General features: G+C 39.1%; 1 protein-coding gene across 2 annotated transcripts in view; it reads right to left on the reverse strand.

Annotated features, from left to right (window-relative positions):
* Nucleotides 1-23,332, reverse strand: part of IL17RD (interleukin 17 receptor D) — a 75,329-nt gene that overhangs the window by 43,286 nt on the left and 8,711 nt on the right. Inside the window, exon 1 of one of the 2 annotated variants that reach the window (XM_052778245.1) lies at nucleotides 9,386-9,675. The exons of the other annotated variant lie outside the window; for it this stretch is intronic. Coding sequence (XP_052634205.1) covers nucleotides 9,386-9,517 — 132 coding nt within the window. The 5' untranslated portion in view covers nucleotides 9,518-9,675. Of the gene's footprint in view, nucleotides 1-9,385; nucleotides 9,676-23,332 lie in introns of those variants that run through there. 2 annotated transcript variants of the gene reach the window in all.

The following is a 23,332-nucleotide window of genomic DNA, read 5'->3' on the forward strand; positions in this document are numbered from 1 at the left end:
ATCTTCTCCACATAGCAGCCTCAAGACTTAGATTGATGTCTAGTTGTTAGTGTAATACCCACCGTTTATAGCAACTTATGACCTGATACACACATTTAGTTGGAGCCCTTTGAACTGTGCATGCTCCTCATTTGTCCCTTATAGTTTCTGTCAACACAAGGTTCCAGCACAGAAGGAGCTTGTACTTTAAATGTTAGATCATCAGAATACAAAGGTTACAGAAAACAGAAGAATGCATTTCAACAGCACTTCCCTTGAAGTCGTTACAATGACCTCTGCATTACTGTGACACATTATGCTCTGCACAGCATTTGTAAAGGAAAAGGAAAAAGCCAGGTACAGACTCAAAGACTACTGGCTTGCAGATTCAGTGCTGCCAACAAGAAGGTGCATCTGTCAACACAGAGGTCACCATTTCACAGCCACCTCTGTACACTGTCAGATCACCAAGTGGTGCAAATTTGATTCAGATCAGTCATGGACACACAAGTTTAATTCTGTTGAATTAACCAGAATATACATTTCAGAGTTTGTGCTTTCAGGCCTGCAAGAAGAGATGGGATACCTGATCCAGCATGAAATCTCCTAGGACAAAGCCACCTCTCACATTTATTTGGGCACATTAGAATAAGCAGCATGAGTGATGTGGCCCAAAACCAGATTTACTGTCTTGCTGAATAACAGCCCAAGATCAGATCTGTAAGAAAAACAAAGGGTGCTCATGCACCTACATCTTTACACTTAAGAGGCAACATGAACAAAGATCATAACACGCATTTAAGACTGCTATGACACATGTTCCATATGTTCAATATCCATTTATGTACTACTGATAGATTTTGACACTTCATTGAAAATGTTGCTCACCTGTCTTGTAGCCAGAATCAATGTTTTTCATGCAGTAGGTGAGTTATTGGTCTTTTTCCTCCTACCTTCCCTAGAAGTGCATGGCCTTCTCCCAAAAGGTCTTGATGGCTATTCAAAGGTACAGTGTCCTACCAGTGAAATGAAAGAGCTAGCATTCTTTGGTCATCTAAAAGCAAGCAATCCCTACCCCTTACCTTCTGCACCATGCACACCTGCAGGTTGATACTTAAATTAATCTTGTTGTACTCCTTATTTCATCACTACATAAACCTACTCAAAAGGTTTTGCTAGCCATGATTCCAGCCTTAATTATTGATAACACACTAAGAAAAGGATTTCATACTCAACTCTTTTAACCTGGTCATGACAGACTAAGGACCTCATCTAGGGTCAGTAACAGATTGTTTAACTCGGGTTGAAAGAGGAACAGAGGAGTTTAATGTACTGGATAGCTCTGGCAGGAGCAGACAACTACTTTTCTAAGCCAATAAAAGGAATTCATCCACCTGTTCGAAGACATTCATCATCTACTCCCTAAAGAGCCTACCAAGGAATGCAGGGGGCTTAAAAAGTACAGAAACAGCCACTTACAATGTGTCCTTTACCAGAATCTAACAGCATTTTGAGTTTCAAATGTGTGAAAAATCCTCATCAATGGCCAAGAGATGAGGAAAAACATGGGTGATCATTGAACAGAATACCAAATTAGGATGCAGACACTTCCTAGCCACAAAACTAGCTTCCTTTTGCTAACCCCTTACTACCTGAATGGTACAGCAAGAACAGAGTACCAAGAGGCAGTGTTCTGGCATACCCATGGGACTTTTGCACCATTATCAGCACAAGGAATAATAAAACAGGATGTCTGGAACAACTCTTCAAAGCCAATAGTGAAATAACACTGTAACAACCTTTGAGTGAGACAGAATTCCAAAGAATATAGTATCTCCTGAAACATGTGCTCATGCTTGCTAAACCTCTAATCCAAGCTTTAATTATTTTTAATAATCAAGTCAAACGTTGAGAGAACACATCCCTACCTGCACATTTAATTTCCCTCACGCTCTTGGAATCCATCCATGCAGTGGTGAGAGGTGACAGGAGGACTAGAACAATGATGCAACTTGTACACGTGGTTTCATGTACTATTGCTTACAATACCTTTTAAAACGTTGTTATTAACAGAAGAACCTTCTTGCTAATCTGTGCCTCATCTCTGTTTTTTACCATGACGGGCTCCTCTGGTGCAGTTTCCCTCTCTTCTCCCTCCAACTCTGCTCTGTTAGGAAGTCTAAAGAAGCAGTGCATTTGGACAGTATCTCCTAGAGCTATTTGACTGATACTACCAAACAGAACAGGCCCGATGAACTAGGCAGTTAACACACCAGCTATCAGCTTGCCTTCTGAGAGTTGGTGGCAAATGAAGCAACTTGTAAGACAGAAAGCTTGGCAAGCAGAGACCCATTGAAAGCCGGTGCCACTAGAAGACTTAGCAAAAACTCAAACACTGATACAGAGTCATCAGATGTACCTTTGCTGCAAAGCTGGTTACGCCAAGCCCTTTTCAAAAGCAAAACTCAGGGCCTTATCCGTACACATGGCCAAGAAATTCTGTTCAAAGTGGGTTTAAGCCAAATGTAAAAACACTGCTGATAGGATAAAACAAAAAACAGTTAAGAACCTGCAGTTATAAATTATTTATGAACTTTAGAACATACAGCATTAAGAATTCACGTATTTATTAGAAATAGGTTTACTGATAGTCTTCTGAGTTTTGGTGGCAAACAGGAAGTAATTTCTAAGATGGAACACTTGATATACATAGACCCAGAGAAAACTGGACAGCCACTGTAGTTTATTAAGAAATATTTCTTAACTGTACTTTCCTCTGTTCTTTAATATTTATTGTCTACACAGTTTGAGTCACTTCCAAAAGTAACATCTGCTTGTTTTATACCAGTATGCCCATTTGGTAAGGGGCATCTTCTCCAATCCATGGAGGTCACCAATACTTTTTTTAAATCCAGGAATGATGTCTTAGATATGATGTTGAAAGTACAATTTATTAAGTAAAAACAGGTTCAGGCATGTTAAAATTCAAATTTATACCTTGGCTCAGCTGGCAGAATTTTGGATAATCAAAGTGATAATATATATGTTTCTGTTAAATAAATATTGCAGTAAAACTACAGAAATGAATCTATGCATTACTGGCATAAGCCTGTATGATAGCATATTTCCATACATTCTGTATGGCATGTCTAAATATTTTGATGGTTTTAATATTTTGTACCAGCCGTGGAAACTGGTTTGCTGCTAGGTGACTGTAAAAGTGAGATTTGGTAAATAATTATTAGAAATCTTATACTAACACTATGATTGAAACAATAGACAAAAGTATAGCCAAGCAATTAACTAGTAGAGGTAGTTACTCATAAGTTTTGCAGTTCTTTGCTCTTATGACTAGATGTGCCTATATGCTAGATGAGAACAATGTTGAAACTGACCACATGTGATTGAAACTGCATTAAGCTTCAAGATCAAAGAACAAGGACAAGAATAAAGACTTCAAGGACAGCCAACAAGAACTTCAAGTGGGTTGGTGGTCGCAAAAGCAGCCCTTCGACTCAAATGGATCCTTCATTGCGCATGATCGGATGTAGGCAGTACAATGATAATCAGTTGCAATCATTTTTATGTATATGTATACTATTCTGATTAATATGCAATTAGTTCTTCTATAGAACCTGTTTGTGCTAAAGCTGTGGCATGCACGCTAGGTGGAACTATCCCCCATGCATCCAGCACTGCGATAAAGAACGCCTGCTTTCTAAAACTCCAAAATGAGTTTTAGAGAGTTTCTTCGACTGGCTTTTCGGTATCATGTATTCACTACTTTAGTAAGTATATATCTGGTTAAAGACTTTCTGAGAAAATCATGTAGGAGTTTTGGGTGTCAAGATGGGTGACTCCAATTGAGGAGAGCTGGAAAAGACAAATAGCTGGACAATGTAACAATTGTCATATACTATATGCATAAAAGGATAAAATTATTTTTCAAGGTTGCACTTCAATTTTGATCATTAAATAGTCTCACATTACCATAATCTAAAATTAAGTACTTTATATATACTGATCCAGCCATAGTTCCTTATTTTAAGTTATTGTAACTTGCACTTCCATAAAATATTTTTTCATAATATAGGGAGAAGGATATAACAAACATCCATGTATTTTTGATATAACTTTTAAGTGTTTTTCTAGGTGTGATGTATTTAGGCATAATGTTCATTTTTAAATGTAAAAACAACACATAGTATAGAAACATCAGCATTAATCTAAAGTTTCAGAAAAAATGTATTTCAAATACACTTCATTATATTGGTAGCAGTATATATAAAAACAAAGCAATATACTTTAAAACTAAAAAATATTTTTACTTTTAAAAATTAAAAATGGTATTCAAGCTTAACCATTCTCCGGCAATACTTCAAACTCCTCTTATCTTGTTTGCTTCTAAAAAAACCATGCTAAATTTATGGGTAAAATTCCACCTTTGAGCAGAATTAAGCAGGCAAGTTCACATCAAAGCTTTGTTTCATCATCTTTAGACTGATCTGTTGGAAAAGACAGCTGGTCCTTATTAAACACCCTTTAAATGTTGCAGTTTTAATTAAGTAACATCCATGTTATATTAACATTACCAAATAATTAACTAAAGAAAAGCTAGCATCATCTAATCATGACTGCTTAACATCTTTTCACCAGTGGACTATAAAGTATTAATCTATTAAAGCAGAACTTGTTCTCAAATAAGTGTCTCAAGATTTTAAATTAACAAATCTGATACAGTAGTTACTACACTCCTACTTACTCAAAAGCAGATTTTGCGGGGAAGTAAGGCAGGGAGTGAAGTTCAACATCTAAACTAAGGGACACAATCTAGAGAGGAAATTAATCAAATCTGTAGCAGTCCTGAGAGACTTCAGCTGCACAAACCTTGTTAAATCAACAGCTTATGAATTAGCATCATATTCAAATTGCCCAATTTCACACAAACATACAAGGAAATATTTTAGTTGTTAATACTGAGAGTCAGTTTCAATTACATAAGCAGGCTTATGTTTCCTTAATTTTCTTCTCTAGGTTGTGTGTTTTAACGATCATTCTGAAAAAGCAGCATTTAAACTGTTCCCTCATAGATCCTGAGGAAACATTCATCTGCTTATTTAAACAGTAACATACTTAAGCTACTTGCATTTTTAAATTAACTTAAATAGGCAGACGGTCATCAACACTTTTTGACACTGGAGTAAAAATGGGGTCACATTCTCTGCTACATTACTTGGTAAATGAAACTAAAAAAAAAAACCCCAAAACCAAACCCTGGAGTGATCCTGAAGCCAAATTCTAAGCTAAACAAAAGTAATACAGATGCTTACCTGCTTGACTGACCATGCTTGCAAAGCCCTGCACTCAACATGTTGCATTGTATCTAATCAGAGAAACGCACTAAGCTTCAAATGACACATCTAATCAATTCTAAAATGCTATCACATTGTTCTATATGCCAGTGGAAAGGAATCTATTGATTCTAAAAATTCAGAAAAAACAGAGGATACAGAACTGCTGGCATCTGGTCTGCAGAGCTTTCAACCAACTCTGGAACTGGTCTATACATTAAAGAACCCCCTGATGGCAAACATTAACACCTTCCACCATGCTTCATCTTAGGTCTGTCTTCTGCTCAATACCCTTTAAAATTTTTAAATACTCTGCAGGAGAAAATCTGATTTTTTTAACTGTTGGAAAATAATAAGAAATAAAGGGAGGAATTTAAACTCTGGTAAATTATTTCTTACCATTTTACAGGGTATTCTTCCTCCTAAATAAAGTTCCCAAAACTTATATTCAGCTGGGAAAATTATTTCAGTATGACTTCGCTCTGTGCTAAGAAAAATCCTAGCTGAAGAGAAGAATGAGTGTGTGTTGGGAGGGATGCTTGAGGAGTTAAATGTACAGACATAGCAGCATAAGCCTGAAGCATAACGAGACAGGCACAGCTCCTTATAGTGGAACGGTAGGAAATGGGGATCTTCAGAGTCTCTGCAATGAAAGAGAAAAGGAAACAGAAAGCTCCTTAAATAAAGAGCATAGAAGATGACACAGGGAGAGTTTCAGGGGAGGATGCACGGGAACAGAGACCACAGTATGTCTGATAAGCTTTGCTTAGCAGAGCAAAGGAAGGTACAACTCTCTGCTAACAAAAGGGGGGAGGTGGTTTGCTAAAATGCTGTATTATTTATTCTCTCTCATCATACAGTCTCATTAAATTTAAGCTTTATACTGAACACGGTTCAGTGCCAGGAACTTCAGAGGAATTAAACATATGAAAAAAATTACTCATGTGTGTAGTCCCATTAGAATCTACAAAACAACTTGAGAGTAAAGTTGCTCATGTGTTTAACACCAAATAAATGAATCTGAAATATATTCAAATCATCATCAGAGCCCAAGTCCATCTTCTCTGCACACCTCATGGCTTGTTTATAGGATGAAAAAAAATCTGAGACTCCTTTTCCAGAATAGCTCCCCATGTGGACATACTTATTCTAGATTAAAAGAGGCCCTTCCCTGATTTTTTTTTTCTGGATAAAATGCATATGATGTAGTAAGACCATCCATATGGAAAGCTACTTTGCAATACTGTTTTGCTTTAAGCAAACATTCTACCTTAATCTGAAATAACATTAAGTGTACGAATACATTAAAATTTCTGTTAAACATCAATGAAAGAAATTTGAGACTTAGCAAAGTCAATCCAAATTCTAAAATCCTGGACCCATTGAAATCACTGATAATTCTTAGCAACAGTAATGTTAGGTTACTTGTCCTAATATTAACTGCTTTCCTGCTGCAGACGTATGTTGAGCTTGCAAGACAAATGCCAAAGTATTACTAGACAAGGCGATTAATACAGGCATATATTTTGCAATGGAAGTTGTGATTTTTTTTTTTTTTTTTTTACATCTAAAGACTTTAGTTTTGAAAACTTTAGGTATTAAGAATAATTTCGGGAGCTATGAATCAAAACATCAAATACTCCCTCATCACATTCTTTTAACCAGTAGTCCAGTAATATGCTCTCATCAAGTCAAGCTTTTACTGCCACAAAATATTGAGGAAACTTAAAACTGTATTTTGTAGAGCGAAAGGAAGATGAGCATTACTTGTATAAACGTACCAAGATGGAACACAGATTTTCAAAAACAACACTCTAACAATAAAAAAAGATTCATCGGGGTGGGAAGTGCACCACACACAGTTTCAGCAGAGGAAAATATCCAACATGTGTGCATATCTAGATGTACATACAAACACCCAGCTATCTACATTTTATTTCTCCTTAAACTGTTAAAAGTTAACTGATCTTTTTCTAGATTGTTTATTTATGCCATTGAGAATTACTTCAAGTGCTTCATTTAATACAATCTAGACATTTTTACTTTCTCTATAAACAGAATTTTAAGATTTATTCATACCCTTAGCATACATTAATTAGACACAACTTACAAATAACCTGCAATAAGAATATCTATTTGAATAGGATACAATTACTTCAGGGCTTGTGCCTTTTCAATCAGTCAGTGTCCCTGCAGTGTTTAGAGTGGCAGAGGGGAAGTGGCCTGTGGTTAAACAGAGGAAATACCAAGGAATTTTAATAGAGCAAATAGTCTCTTTACTTCCTACAGGGTACTACTTCAAAGGCAACCCTGCTCCAGAGCAGACAATGTGTTAGAGGGGCCATCAGTCATTTAATAGTATGTCAAGTCTACTCAAAACTTACATGCAGACCAAGATAAATACCACATTAACTGAGACAATGGGTACCATCCTGCAGTCATTACTCTAATAAACGCTGCCCTGCCTGGATTATGTAGGTTATCATAAGCAAGATTGGCAAAATCAGACTATGAAATTATAACTAAACAATCAGACAAGACAGGTAATAAATTGGCTAGGGAGATCTGAACTTGAAGCTGAGAATACAATGAAAACAGAAACTAGTACAAATAGTTAATAAGCTAAAATATTACATTCGTTGTGAGCAATAAAGACAAAGGGGGGTTTATGCTACTTGCAAAGAGTGTATTTTTTACTAATCTAAAAGCCAGTCAAAATAATTATATTAAAAGAATTATATTGTGGCACATTGAGCTTTAATACACACAGTGACATTCATTATGTAAGGAAAAATAAATCCAATACAAACTGCATCTGCATATTTCTGCAAACGTCTAAATACACTAATTGAACATTATGACTTTTAAATAGTGGTAAGTTACTTAACAGCTGATGCAAAACTCGACAGAAATGTACCCAGTGGTCAATATGAGCCTGTGGAGTATCCTGCCTACGTCTGGTGAAACATACAATAAACAAACCGAGCCAAAACATTTTATTCCTAATTCTCAGTTAAAAAGACCTAATAGGGAAGTCCAAACCTTCAACAGTTCCATCCAACACAAAGATTTAGGTCTTAAGCTTTACCAGGGTTTGAAGTTTGTTTTTCCACACTCCTCTTTAACACATTTTCCCAATGCTTTCGCCTTTCTAAACTATGCCCTACAAACTTCTGAACTGTGTGTTGCTGTAACGTTCTCAAAGGATCTGATCTGAAACCAAGAAAATCCTTAGTGACAGTCCAACAAAAAGGAAAAGCAATGAAAGTCAGTCGTGTTCCCCCCAGTGTTCCTGGATCACCACGCTTCAACTAAATTTGTAACTAGACATCAGGAGAAAGGAAAAAACCAGAACAGAACACACAATACCAAAGTTACTGAAAAATATCAAAAAAGGAAAAGCAATCCAGGAAAGTCTGACAGCGAAACGCACCAGAAACAGGAACAAAAGGCAAGGACCAGTAACAAAACGCTTATCACCTTCCTCCCCCCTTCCCCCTCCCGTAAATTTCCTACATCCTCTGTATAATGATCAGGCCTGAAGCTAAGACCCCAAGCCGGCCTCGAATCATTAAAATAACAAAGCCTAAGCGATCGCTTTTATCCTTCTGGCAGCGCAGGTCGACTTCAGGAAGGGGAGAGCGCAGGCGGTAACAGACCTGTGGAGGAGCGAGTGACTTCTTCACACACTCTGCTTACAAGATGCCTCCCTGCCCCAGGCGAGAGACCAATAAATATCCCTTCCCGGGAAATGCCACCCTCTGCCCCGGCCGCAAGCTAACTACCAGACACAGAGCGCTGGAGCTGCTTTATTAGTTGCAGAAGACGTTTTTCCCCCTCCACGGCAGCCCGCTCCCTCCTCGCACGCCCGGGGAAGTGCCCGCCCCACCTGTCCCGCTCACACGGCCACTTGCCCGCGGGACAGCGCCCGAGACCCCAGGTCGCAAAACGCTCAGCATCGCCCCTCGAACGCGGCAGTTCGCAAAACGCCCCGCTCCGCGGCCCCGCCTGCCCGCGAGTGGAACGGAGCGGCAACTCCGCTTCGCTCTACTCACCCTCCCTCCGCACGCATCGCCCGCCGGCCCCCTCCTGCCGCTGCCTCCTCCGGCGGCCCCAGCGAGCTGGTGGCCACCGAAACAGGCGACGAGCGCGAAGAGGAAGGAGCCGAGCTTCAGCCCAGGTGCCATGGTCTGCAGCGAGCCCAGCAGCGCCGGAGGACGGAGGCGGCCCGCCGGCACCGGGCGGGGGGGCGGAGGGCGGCTGCTGCTGCCGCCGCCGCCGTCCTGTGCATGCGCGCCGCCGGCCCGGGGGCGGGGGGCTCCTCCTCGGGCGCGGGGCTCGGCCCCGCCGCCCCCGCCCCGCCGTCACCACAGCCCCGGGCGGGGGGTGGAGGGCTGGCCTGGGCCGCAGCGGGTCGGCAGCCTTGGCCAGTCGTGACAACGGGAACGAGCGGGACACCCTCCCGCCGCCTCCTCCCCGAGGAGCCCTCGCTACGCTCGGCGGGGACAACAGCGGCGTTGTGCTGCGTTCCTGAAACACAGCGGCGTTCCCCAGTACCTGACCGTCCTTCCCGGTCTGCCTTTACACGGTGCGAGACCGTACTGCTGATCCGTGTACTGCGCTGTAGAGCTGGATGCAGTTCACAGTAACCTATGGATTTGGGCTGCTTTTGGCAAGCAAGAAAGGATAGGTGCCACTTCAGTAACGGGACCGGTCCTCCTGAAACCGGAGCGGTACAGTGGAAGTACTTGGCAAGGTCGGGGCCACAGGCCAGAAGTCAATCACGCATCTTTAACAATTAAGCAGTAATGCATGAAATACTAAGACAGACAAGCTGGAGGAATATCCTATCATAGAAGTTCAACTGCAGAAAATGCAACAGAAGTTGTATGTAGCAATAAATACATCGGCTTTTTCTGTTGGAGTCTCTAATTTTGGTACCACATGCTTCGACCCAAACATTTTCCTTGAAAATAAATAACGTTTCTAATAAATTTCAAATGCAAGCTGCTCTGATACCTATCAGTGAATTATATCAATTACAAACCCCTTGCGTGAATTTCTCAAAATCATGTAAGAGACACAGAAGACCAAGGCTCCTCTGAAGCACAGAACCACAGCATAATTTGGCTTGGACCAAATTGACCTCAGGGGGTCATTAGGTCTAACCATCTGCTCAAAGTAGTCCTAACTTCAGTTTTAGATCAGGCAGCTCAGGGCCTCATCATACGTCACTTTTACACATCACCTAACTCCAATTATTTTTTAAAAACCTGATTTTAGTACATTCTGTTGCTGTGATTAATATTGGACAAAACCATAATCCTAACGGAACAGACAAACCCATCAGTATTATAAAAGACATTACAGTTTGGATCAAAATAGTATGCAAAACCACCACTAAGCCAATCAGTTGAAAGGAAACATGACCAGTTGGCAATTTTTAAACTAGTACTGGTTTTGCGCCTACCACAGGGTTTTCTATCCTTTGTGACTATTGGCAAAAATAATACAATAAAACTCTCTTAAGCTGCTTGTTTAAGTTGATGAATCACAGTTCTTGCACTCACAGTTACCTTTGAAAACAGGTTTGTGGTCTCAGGATGGTCATAGCCCTTCACTGTGACATGAACAGAAATTACATTCTTGCCATTAAACATTTTTTAGCACCAATCGGAGATTAGGCCATAGTCCTTTTAAGGCTCTGGGAACAAATGATGCTTACTTTTGATCTCCATTTCCCGTGCAGGCTGGAATCCTGAAAAAGGCAGTATTAAGACTACTCATTCTATAGGTGGAATTTCACTGATTTTATGATGAGATATTTTCTAAGGTCAAGTATATCCCAGACCAGAATTAAAGTTTAGCACATGTTTTTCACTGCACACCGAACACTTCTATCTGGGTATTCTTGCTTCATTTTCTCCTTGCATTACTCAGAAGTGACCAAACAGGCTTGAAAACTATAGATGCCTTTTCTTTTTTTTTTTTTTCTTTTATCAAGTCAGGTTGTATAAAAACTGTAAATAACTAGTCCTTTTATGTTTTAATGTATTACAAAGGACATAAAGCAACACAGTATCATGGCTAAAGAAAGGAAGACATACGTACAACTTATTTAGAGGACAACAATGTCTCTGCTGCCCATAACCACCCATAACAAGCAATGACTCCCTGTTGAACACATCTCCATTGATCTGCAAACAGATCTCCTACTAAACTATGGCGAAATCTCTTTGGCATTTTCTGTTAATAGAGATGTAGACTGCTCAAGAAGCTGAAATTTTTAAGTGAGAACTAAGAGGAAAATTAGCATTATCTGTGCTATTGATGCATTAGCCTACAATGATTTTAATATAAACAAAGATACAGAATGAATAGTGACATTTCCTAGGTAGCAGAATATCTCAAGAACTAACTCTTAGCTACCACTGATTACACTGGCAGTACCCAGAAAGCAGCAAAATGATTGGTCTTACTCACTAAGACCTCAAACTTACTAGCCCAAAGCAAAGATGCCATCTGACAAAATCAGCATTGATGCCTCCTTCCCCATAGTTCAGCTTAAGCTAATAACAAAATGACACATCTGAAAAAAAATTACCTCCATACTGCCACCATGTTCAACTTACATGAATGAACTGACTGAATACAGATGTATTTCATTGTTTCGTATGCATTTAGAATAACTTCCACTGAAATCTTTTGTGGAAGAGGGTAGAGGAGAGGTGGGAATCAAATGACAGCAGTTAACATTTTTAGCTAGGTTCTCCAAAATGCTGCTAGCTCATGTAAGGGCAAAAGTGGCTGTGGGGACTCTGCTTGTCTGTAGGCTCTTTTGTCCTTTTTACAACAGTCTCTTGTTTCCAAATAGTATAGAACGTGTAATATCCAAAAGTCATGGGTATCAATATCATGCATTCTACAGCTGTTTTTTGTTGCCACCCTACCTTCTTGCTTAAAGCTAAAAAGCATTATTTTTTTTTCTTCCCCTTTCTGAGCAGCTGTTCCCAGATGGAGGGGACAGTGAGAACTCAGCAGTTCCTACAAAAAAAATGAAAACTCATTTAATAAGATGTTCTGATAATATGGTTAAAAATTCACTACCAAATTTTTCTATCGCTCAGCAAAAGTTCCTTCTTAGACTTGGAAGTTGTATGCTCCATCCATACCTCATATTTCTAGCAATGAGATCTCTCCCAAGATAGACTGATCTTGACTGGAAAAAGAGTTATGAAAACAGCTCACTTTTGGGCCAGAAAGCATGCATCGTACTTGTAGAAATATTCAGCTTAATCAGACAATTGTGACTATTGCAGTATCACACTTCTGTTATAAATAAACACCTCCCACTGTTAGGAAACAAAGATGCGCTACGGTGAACCAAGCAGTATGCGAAAAGATTGGCAGCATCTCAGGAACCTCTTACAGGTCTGGAATCACAAAATATCATCTCACTCTCCATAAAAGCAGAAATAAGATCCCAGAACCTGCAATGCAAGGGTTTTCTGGAACTTCATCTGGCAGATAATGGAAGGCAGAAAACCAGATCTTTTGAAAATAACCACTTATACTAAAGTGTCCCACGTGGGGATGGCTTACCTATGGAATGAACATCTAGCATAAAAAGGAGGAAGAAAGATCTTCCGGTATCAAACCTTAAGAACAGAATTAGAAAGTGTGACATGGATGTGGACACTCTCAGCAAGGGCATGAACATTCCCACTGGTGTCAAGGGTCCCAAAAATTCTACTCTGATGGCATCTTTCATATTATAACATGCCATATTTTCAAAAGATCTGGCTAAGCTCAAGTGAAAGATTATCAAATGTTAAGACAGTGACCTCAGGCCATAAAATTGAATTGTAATTTGAATCAAATCTATCAATTGTTATGAATACTTAGGTTGTTCAAGGCAACTTTTTAAATCGCTAGGCCTTGAGAAATGTGCCAAAAATTCGTGAAAAACACTGAGTTCTGAAAGAAAAATCTGTATTACTAGTCCCATTTTATAGATGAGGAAACTTAAGCACAGAGTCATAAAGATGCTTGCTTTTATGTCGTGCACACATGCTCAAGGCTAAACCAATAATTAGATTTGGAGTTATGAAAGACTCTGCCCCCTAGTAACACAGGAAAAGACCCCTGGGTGTAGTGTGTTTTGTTTTTAATTTGCTGCTTTCTATAGACACACACTCAACTTCCTAAGGTCATCCAGACATTACCAGTGGATGCTTCAAATAGTGTGGGCCATGGAGCCCAGATCCAGCCTCCAGAACAATTCCATCCAACTGGCTGCTTCTATCTTGCGAGTGGCAAGAGCACAGCATGCTGTCCTGGCAGCCAGCTGCCTCCTGCTGTGTCCAAACATTTATTAGCACTTCTGGAGTAGCTGCTGCTGTGTCCAGATGGGACTTGAAAGTGGAATTAGATGCATGAATTCTGCTTTGACACTGGTAGCCACCACTTCTATACCCAGATGCTTTACAACAAGTCTTGAAATTGTGTATCCAGTCCTTAATGCTGAATAGGCTAGACCGTACAGAATCCTTTGCAGTATACTGACAGTAAGATTTCTCTCCTGCTCACTTTTTATGTCACACTGTCATGTTTGACCTTTTTTCTTAAAAATCTCAAGTCTATCTTCAGGTATTTGGGGATGTTTTGAGGCTTGTAGAGTTCAGACAGTAAGGAGTGAATGGTCTTGTGACCTTTCTGGATGACTTAATGTCTTCTACAGGAAATTGCACTTAATGACCAAGGAAGTTTCAGTCCTATATTCCTAAAGGCTCAAGTTAGCATTAGATGTAAGATTAAGTTATGGTGAAAAGGAACTGACTGAAATAAACCAAACAGTCATTATACGAAAATTACCTCTGATGACCATCAAAATAACAATTTATCAGTGACTCATGGATGCAAATCTTCATATAATATTACCACTCCCCAGACCTCACAGTTCTCTGCATCATATACAGGGCAACTTGTTCTGCTGGCAGAGAACGTTTGCAGTCAAATGTCAAGTCTCTGTACTTCTTTTTAGTTTTGCTTCTGTTTATTCATATGAATATAATAAAGGAACAGACAGATGAGTTCTCTGCGATGATTCAGCTTACTGATGTGCCACCAAATACACTCCTCCCTGCTCCAAAGGCATGCTGAATGGACTCACTCTGTGGCCACATGTTGTTTCTCAGAAAAGAGCAAGCAGGGCAGGACTGCATCTTTCAGCAGCAGTCTTCTGTTACCCTGGATTAGGTGTAATACGAAACTGCACTTTTAGAGAAAAGTAGATTTGTGATGCAAAGAAAATGAAAAATTGCAGGGAAGAGTCATTTTTCAATAAAAATTCTGTTGAACTATTAATATTCCAAACCAACAACTGTATCCCCAAAGTTATGTGTGTTTTATTCTTTAATAATAATTGAATAATTTTTAATGTTCAATTTTAAAATAAATTTTTTCTGCAATATAGGCATTTCATCTCAATCAACTATTAAAAATGCAAATCAAGATCCCCACAATGCAGATTGAATAAATGCTAGAAATGTTAATAATGTTTTTACAAAAGTTTCTCAGTTTTAGTTCTAATCTCAACCCTTTCTTATTACAGCACAATACTTTCCATCCAGACAACTTGTCATTTTTCTTCTGCAGGGAAATACAGGGGAGGGGACAGGGGTGGGGGGAGCAACCCTAACCTGATTTAACAGTCTATTCTGAAATTCAACAGCATCCTGTGGCAATGTCTGCAAAATTAATCCTAGCACACTAAGAGACCCCTCACTGAGCATAACCTGCCTTAAACCCTTTCCCATTTAACTGAGGGAGAGCTATTTGCTCAAGCACTTCAGGATGACATCATTTGTTATTTGAGGCCAAAAGCTAAGGGTAATTAAGGCTAAAGAAAATGTTTTGAAGATTTTTGTAATTAAAATGCATAGAGACACTCGTAACAGATACCGTTACAGAACAATAGGAACATGGCTGGAAGAATTAAAAAAATCTTACTATTGTATAACCATTATGGAAGAAGATTGGAAAGCACTTTGTCAATAGCACCTCATTCTATTCCCACTAAGGGAAATACACAAACAAAAGAAAATACTAAGGCTGGAAGCATATGGAAATAGCAATCTTTGTTTATGTGATAGATACATAACAATATTTCAGAGAAGAATTTTAAAACATTTTATAGTAGATTTACAAAAGAATCCACAGCAATTCTACAACACTGGGCTAAAAAAAAGAGGAAGGGCCCTGCTAGGAGTGACAATTGTTGCTAGCAGCCCTACCTCTCAAACAAGCAAACTCAAGGTTCTTTCTATCTACAGTCTAGCACATTCTTTTAAAACAAAAATTTGAAGTAGTTGGATCAGGATTGAGTTATCTGCTTATTTTTTGAAAGAGTAAGATAAATATGCAGACAAAAATAGACTGATCAAACACAATGAACAAGATTTGTTAATACTTACATAGAAAGTTAATGCATGTTAATATAAGTTAATTATTATTTGTTTCTAATTTGATAATAAGAGTAACAATCACTGAAAACACCACTCCTACTAAACTGTATATTGTGATAAAACTTACTGCCCAGGACTGTATGTTTACAGAGGAAAGAAGGGAAACACTGGATCAGTTTTCTCATTTAAACAAGAATGTCTACAAGAAAAGGAGGTTTTCCACATAACTTACTTAGGTTTCACAAAAATATCAGAGAATCATAGAACGGTTTGGGTTGGAGGGGACCTTAAAGATCAGCTAGTTCCAACGCCCCTGCCACAGGCAGGGACACCTTCCACTAGACCAGGTTGCTCAAAGTCCCATCCAACCTGCCCTTGAACACTTCCAAGGATGGGGCAGCCACAACCTCTCTGGGCAACCTGTTCCAGTGCCTCACCACCGTTGCAGTAAAGAATTTTTTCCCAATATCTAATCTAACTCTACGCTCTTTCAATTTAAAACCATTACCCCTTGTCCTATCACTACACTCCCTGTTGAAGAGTCCCTCCCCAATTTTCCTGTAGGCCCCCTTTAGGCACTGGAAGGCCTCTGTAAGGTCTGCCCAGAGCCTTCTCTTCTCCAGGCTGAACAACCTCAACTGTCTCAGCCTGTCCTCACAGGGGAGGTGCTCCAGCCCCCTGATCATCTTCATGTCCCTCCTCTGGACTCGCTCCAACAGGTCCACGTCCTTCTTATGTTGGGGGCCCCAGAGCTGGATGCAGTACTCCAGGTGGGGTCTCACAAGAGCGGAGTACAGGGGGAGAATCACCTCCCTCATCCTGCTGGTCACGCTTCTTTTGATGCAGCCCAGGATACGGTTGGCTTTCTGGGCTGTGAACGCACATTGCCAGGTTATGTTGAGCTTCTCGTCAACCAACACTCCCAAGTCCTTCTCATCAGGGCTGCTCTCAATCCATTCTCCACCCATCCTGTATTTGTGCTTGGGATTGCCCTGACCCACGTGCAGGACCTTGCACTTGGCCTTGTTCAACTTCATGAGGTTCGCACAGGCCCACCTCTCAAGTCTGTCAAGGTCCCTCTGGATGGCATCCCTTCCCTCCAGCACGTCAACCGCACCACACAGCCTGGTGTTGTCGACAGTCTTGCTGAGGGTGCGCTCAGTCCCACTGTCCATGTCGCTGACAAAGATGTTCAACAGCACCGGTCCCAGTAACGACCCCTGAGGAACTCCACTCATCACTGGTCTCCACTCCGACATCGAGCTGTTGACCACAGCTCTTTTAGTGTGACCATCCAGCCAGTTCCTTATCCACCAAGTGGTCCATCTGTCAAATCCATGTCTCCAATTTAGAGAAAAGGATGTCATGCAGGACAGTGTCAAATGCTTTGCACACATCCAGGTAGATGATATCTGTTGCTCTTTCCTTGTCCACCAATGCTGTAACCCTGTCGTAGAAGGCCACCAAATTTGTCAGGCACGATTTGCCCTTAGTGAAGCCATGTTGGCTGTCACCAATCACCTCCTTATTTTCCATGTGCTCTAGCATAGTTTCCATGAGGATCCACTCCATGATCTTTGCCAGGCACAGAGAGGTGAGACTGACTGGCCTGTAGTTCCTCGGGTCTTCCTTTTTTCCCTTTTTAAAAATGGGGGTTATGTTTCCCCTTTTCCAGTCATTGGGAACTTCCCCAGACTGCCACAACTTCTCAAATATGATGGAGACTGGCTTAGCCACTTCATCCTCCAGTTTCCTCAGGAGTCATGGGTGCATCTCATCAGGTCCCATGGACTTGCGCACCCTCAGGTTCCTTAGATGTGGATGGTTCTTCATTCTCCCAGTCCCTGCTTTTGCCTTCTGTGACTTGGGCAGTGTGGCTGGAGCACTTGCTGGTGAAGACTGAAGCAAAAAAGTTGTCGAGTACCTCAGCCTTCTCCATGTCTTGGGTAACCACGTCTCCAGTTTGCTTCTGGAAAGGCCCCACATTTTCCTTAGTCTTCCTTTTATCACTGACATACCTATAGAAGCTTTTCTTGTTGCCCTTGACATCCCTGGCCAGATTTAATTCTATCAGGGCTTTAGCTTTCCTAACTTGATCCCTGGCTTCTTGGACAATTTCTGTGCATTCCTCCCAGGCTACCTGTACTTGCTTCCACCCTCTGTAGGCTTCCTTTTTGTGTTGGAGTTTGTCCAGGAGCTCCTTGTTCATCCATGCAGGCCTCCTGGCATTTTTGCCTGATTTCCTCTTTGTTGGGATGCATTGCTCCTGAGCTTGGAAGAGGTGACCCTTGAATATTAACCTTGAATTACGTCTAGCCATAGCCACCTGCATTCTAAGGGCAATGCTTCCCTATGACTTCTTTTCTCTGTCAAATGAATTAGAGCAATTTGCAATTATATTGTCAGATAGACACATCCTGTAGCATAGAATAAGATGCTGTTCCAACTCTGAAGTGAGATAATTGCATTTCACTGTATGCCTCATATCCAAATATCTACCTGGTAACTTACAAATATTTGAATCAAGAAAGGAATTGAAGTGGATACTATCACATTTTTTTAATATTTTACCCTGACTGAACACTTTGAAATTCAAGACAAACTGTTAAGAAATGCACGGTATTTAAACAGCACAAAGTCATTTCTTATCCTTCTAATGTGATAAAACAATGATAAACGAGAAGTCTGGTAGTAATAAGTGTTTCTGCATGGCAAACCTTTGCATTGTCAACTTTGATATTACCACAGAAGAATTATATTAGTAGATACTGTACCAGAAGTTATTCTAAGTTTTACACTATAAGGGGTGGGTTTTTTAGAATTATTGGCCACTTCGTCAAATGCTTGCTGGAATGTAAAAAGATTTGCTACTCTAAATTGACTATGTTGGGCAGTCTTATAAACATGTACTCATGAAAGCAGCCTAAATTAATTTAGAAGCAAGATTTTAAAAGGTTGGCTGCCCACAACTGAATTCTTAAGGTAATAGCTAATTATTAATAAATGTTCAGACTATCAAAAATATTAAGCGCCCGCCAATTTTCACTAGCTTCAGTTCAATATTGATCACTCAGAACATTTGAAAATCAGGCCCAACGTCAAGCATTTGTATGCACGTACAATATAAATTTTGTCACAAAGTTCGTACAACAATTAAAATAGGTAGTCACCTGCTGGCATTCTGTCTACCTACAGCCTAACTCATGACTGCAGATTTTACTCAAAATCAATTTAACATGTAGAACTGTAATTATAAAATCTAGCCACAAGAGGGCAAAAGCAGCCCAGCATTTTTATAGGCATTTCAAATACAGACATCACTGTTTCAAGATTTAGGAAGTCTGATTTAAAACGAAAAATCAAAGTGGTTAAGATGCAGCTAATATATAGCCAACAATCTTTAATGCAGTATATTTGATCTGCTATCTTCTCATTTCCTTAATATGGCATCATTCATCGAAACTGAATCCCAAGATATTTTGGAGTATTACTATGATTGATGCAATACTATTCTAAATATTAAAAGAGTGTGAAATCTATCATTAAAATATATATATAACTTTTCATTTAATATATAAAACATAATTTGGCTATACACAGACAAAAGACTGCCCCAGAATCTAGAAATTGTGGACAGGCACTTATCGCCTTAGAAGTAGTAAAATGATACAGACTGGTAAAATAAAAATTCAGTGTTAAAAGAGCAAGAAAGGATTAGAGAAAAATAAGGTACTGTAATTAAGTTGGTACAAAGTTACAGTTTGTTTTTTGTTTTTTGTTTTTTTAAAAGATCACCATGAGATAACAAGTTTGAAACACATGCTTACATATGCAATTTAAAAATGGCAAATTCACCAAATTTTACAGTGATTAGTAACAAGACTAATAACATAATGTAGATAACTTTTAATGAAGGGGACTATCTTATTCCACCAGCTGACTTTTGTCCTTTTTGCTCCAAATTGCACAATATTAAGGAAAAGAGTGATAGACTATACTCATTGGGTTTTCCAGCCATCACAGTGGCAGAGGAAAAACTGGTTTAGGAGCTAGGAAAAACAAAATATTGGACTGTAAATCCAAAAAGAAGGAATATGTATTTCCCTCCCAATCCAGGTATGGTATCATATTTACAGGCCACACATACGGATCCTTACAATATCCCAAACCAGATGACCATGCTTGAAAATTGGTATCAAAAGCATTACTTGAGCCCTGTTTGAATCAACAGACATTCTGTTTGCATCAACAGACATTCTGTTTGCTAAAGGCACTAGACTACACCAACTGATTTGCAGCATGGATCAAAAGACACTTGAAAAAATCTATTATTTCACTGTTCTTTTGTTCTTTGCATTTTTAAATTTTTTTTAATTAAGGCACAGGCAATGCACCACTTGTTCTATCACTCTAATACCAGCACTGTACCACATTCATATGATCAAATATAAAACATATATGGTGGTATGAAAGTCATCGGCAATTACATCACAACTACACCAAAGCCTATATATGCCTAAGCATTTTTGATCATGTTCTTGCCTCATTACTAATAAACAGCATCCTGCAAAAACAGGTATTAGAAGAAATTCAATTTGTTGCTTCATCTAAACACAACAAACATACGATTAGTTTTCTATTTTGCTAGTTAATCTAAGAAAGTAAAACAGCAATGCTAATACTGTGCCATGCTAACATGGCACTTCATACTTTCTGAGATTCTCCTGATTTGGTCTAATACTGCCAGTCCATGCCAATATCAGCTTTGGGTGCCCAAAGTAGAAAGACTGGTCTTCCACATTTTCTGTCTAACCTTTTCCCCCTGAAGTCATGCAAGTCAAGGGACTATTCCCCCACAAAGGAATCTAGAACTGATGGCTCTTCAACAGCCCTAGATTCCTCTCCCTCACTAACAATTGTTTGCCCATTATGACCACTTGAACTTCCTTTGTCATGCAATCAGATGGGATACTCCCTCCCCCCAAGATGCTGAACAGCCCCAGCTCCCCCTCACATAATGATCATTACTACTTTGTCTTTTTACTGTTCCATTATCAAATAAGTATATAAGATATTCTAAATAGCTCTAATAAAAGTAACAGAATATAATTTTGAGTCAAGATGAATCCATGACACAAATAACAGGACATGAAATAATAATGTAGGTTAATCGCTATTGTTCAAAAGTATTTGTGAAAATAAAATACCTTATATTTCCCATCCTATTATGTAATATTAAGTCTGTTAAAACGAAGGGACAAAGAGCACCAACCTAATAATTGATAGGGAAACTAAGTCAATCCAAGGAATCAAAAAAAAAAAAAAAAAAAAAGGTTATTTTTACAACCAATTTCTAAAAAGCTTTGATTTTATAATTGCTAGTTAACGCAGAGAGTTAATCTCAACTTTAAAATTAGCTTAATTTCATGTTAGGTAATCTGAAGGTGTTTGCAAATGATTTTATGCTACTTTTGTGCAAGTCTTTTGTTAAATCCAATCACATAAATGCTGGATTATTTTTAAAGCCACATTTCCTTTTAATAATGTTATGAACACAGCACTAATCTTCTTACATATAACTACAAAAAGTCCTGGGTTTCATTGCTCTTGAAGTATTTTCAATACAAAACTTCAAACAACTAGAAAATTGTAGATGTACCCACACACACCAGGAAAACTATAACATACCGCTTGCTGGTGTGCTAGCTTCCTATTTGTAAGCACAGACCTGATAAACTAAATAATTTCAAATTCAAAGTTTTAAGTGACAATTTAATGAATGGTGTTCTAAATCTGGGCTTTCAATGCTAACATTGGTAATTTACAGACTAAGTTTCAAACTATGCTTTTATGTATGCTTCAAGTAATAATATTACAATGGAACTTTGGAAGCCTTGGCTCTTTGGTATAAATTAATTTGAATCTGCTTTTAGACCGTGAGCATAGTTCATCTTTTTTGGACAGCATTGGGCACTGCTGAAGTTTGTGGTTAGAAAAAAAAAAAAAAAAAATCAAAGATAGAGACACTAATTAAGAGAAGAACATCAATTTAAAACAAATAATTATGCAGCCCAGCATCCCAATTAGGGTCACAGGAACTGGACCTATTTGATGGATGTTGACGTAACAGCTTGCCAATATTAAGGTATTACGACTAGCCAGTTTTTTGCTATAAGTTTTTCACAATCCTAGTAAATGTATTAGCTTATCACAGGGTCAACTGATCACTGGAGCCAATGCCAGGCAACATGGCTGGAAGTAAAGGAGGTTGTGGCTTCACAAATCTTAAGTCAGAATAGGAACCAAGAAGATTGAGACTTCTCTGATCACAGTTCTGAAGGGTAGATAGACAAACAGAAACACTGCAAGGCAAAGTATGCAAAACTGGAGTGGGACCAGATTTCAGCACGCATGGTAGCCTCTTCTGACAGTCTCATCCACTACTGTTATTTGGACTTGCTGTGCCTAGACAGAGAACATCACGTATTGCATGTATTACCAAGCTAGCCCAGAAAGCTGCGTATTATCAGGAAGTACAAGATTAGAAAATCCTGTGAAATCCAGGCATATTTTTTTAAGGTGGAAAAAAATTCAGCTGTATTTGAGAAAGTGATGGCCACAATTTAACCCCATGCTGGTCAAAGTAGGTATAAATGTAAAGTTGAGGTTCTCCTTTAACTTCTTGATGCATTTACTTTGGAAAGAACAAACTAAGCCAAGATGAAGCAAATAATGCAATTATGCTATTAAACTTTCTGCCCTTCAGGAGTATGTGCTACACTCGTACTACCTTACACCAATCATCCTTCTGGTAGCATCTGCTAATTGAGAGCTGGATACCAGGGCTGGTGCTATTATTATTCTGCTACTATTCTACTCCTCTTAAATTGCTTTGTCAGACTTCCGTCACTTGAGACAAGTTCCATTATAAGAGACATTAGGTGTATTTAGGTATTTGCCAGATAATAGAGTAAGGTTCTTAGGCATCAATCTGTACAGATTAGTCTAATCTGTTGCTGCTGGAAACCTTGTTTCCAGCAGTAAAGTAGACAATAGTTTCAAATTACCTGCAGTAAGGTTAAGCTATGGGCAATATATGTTTTGGGGTGAGAAGAAAAACAAAATAGAATTCATGCACTCCCAATATTGTCTTTACCTGATCAGGTAGGCATCTGAATTGAGATTCCAATTTCTCTAAAAACTATTCTTAATGGATTTGGCTCCATTTCTCTTAGGCATTTTTTGAATGCAGGATACAACAGAAGTTGTTACTAATGTTATTTCCTGAATCCAACAAAGCATGAATAATTAACATTTCAATATTGGATAAAAGTTTTTACTTTCACACTGAAATAGGATTTCCAGGAGCAAAGTCAAACAATTCAAGATTTTAGAGATTCTATAAAAATGAAGACAATGGGCCCATGAAGTTAAAGACACAAAATGGCAAATACCTGTAGCCTGGTTCTAAAGTAATGCAGCTTTTCAGTAAATATAGAAATGTTTTTTATTTAAACTCTTATATCTCAACCTATC

Source organism: Harpia harpyja, chromosome Z (assembly GCF_026419915.1).
Source record: "Harpia harpyja isolate bHarHar1 chromosome Z, bHarHar1 primary haplotype, whole genome shotgun sequence".
NCBI classification, from domain to species: Eukaryota; Metazoa; Chordata; class Aves; order Accipitriformes; family Accipitridae; genus Harpia; species Harpia harpyja.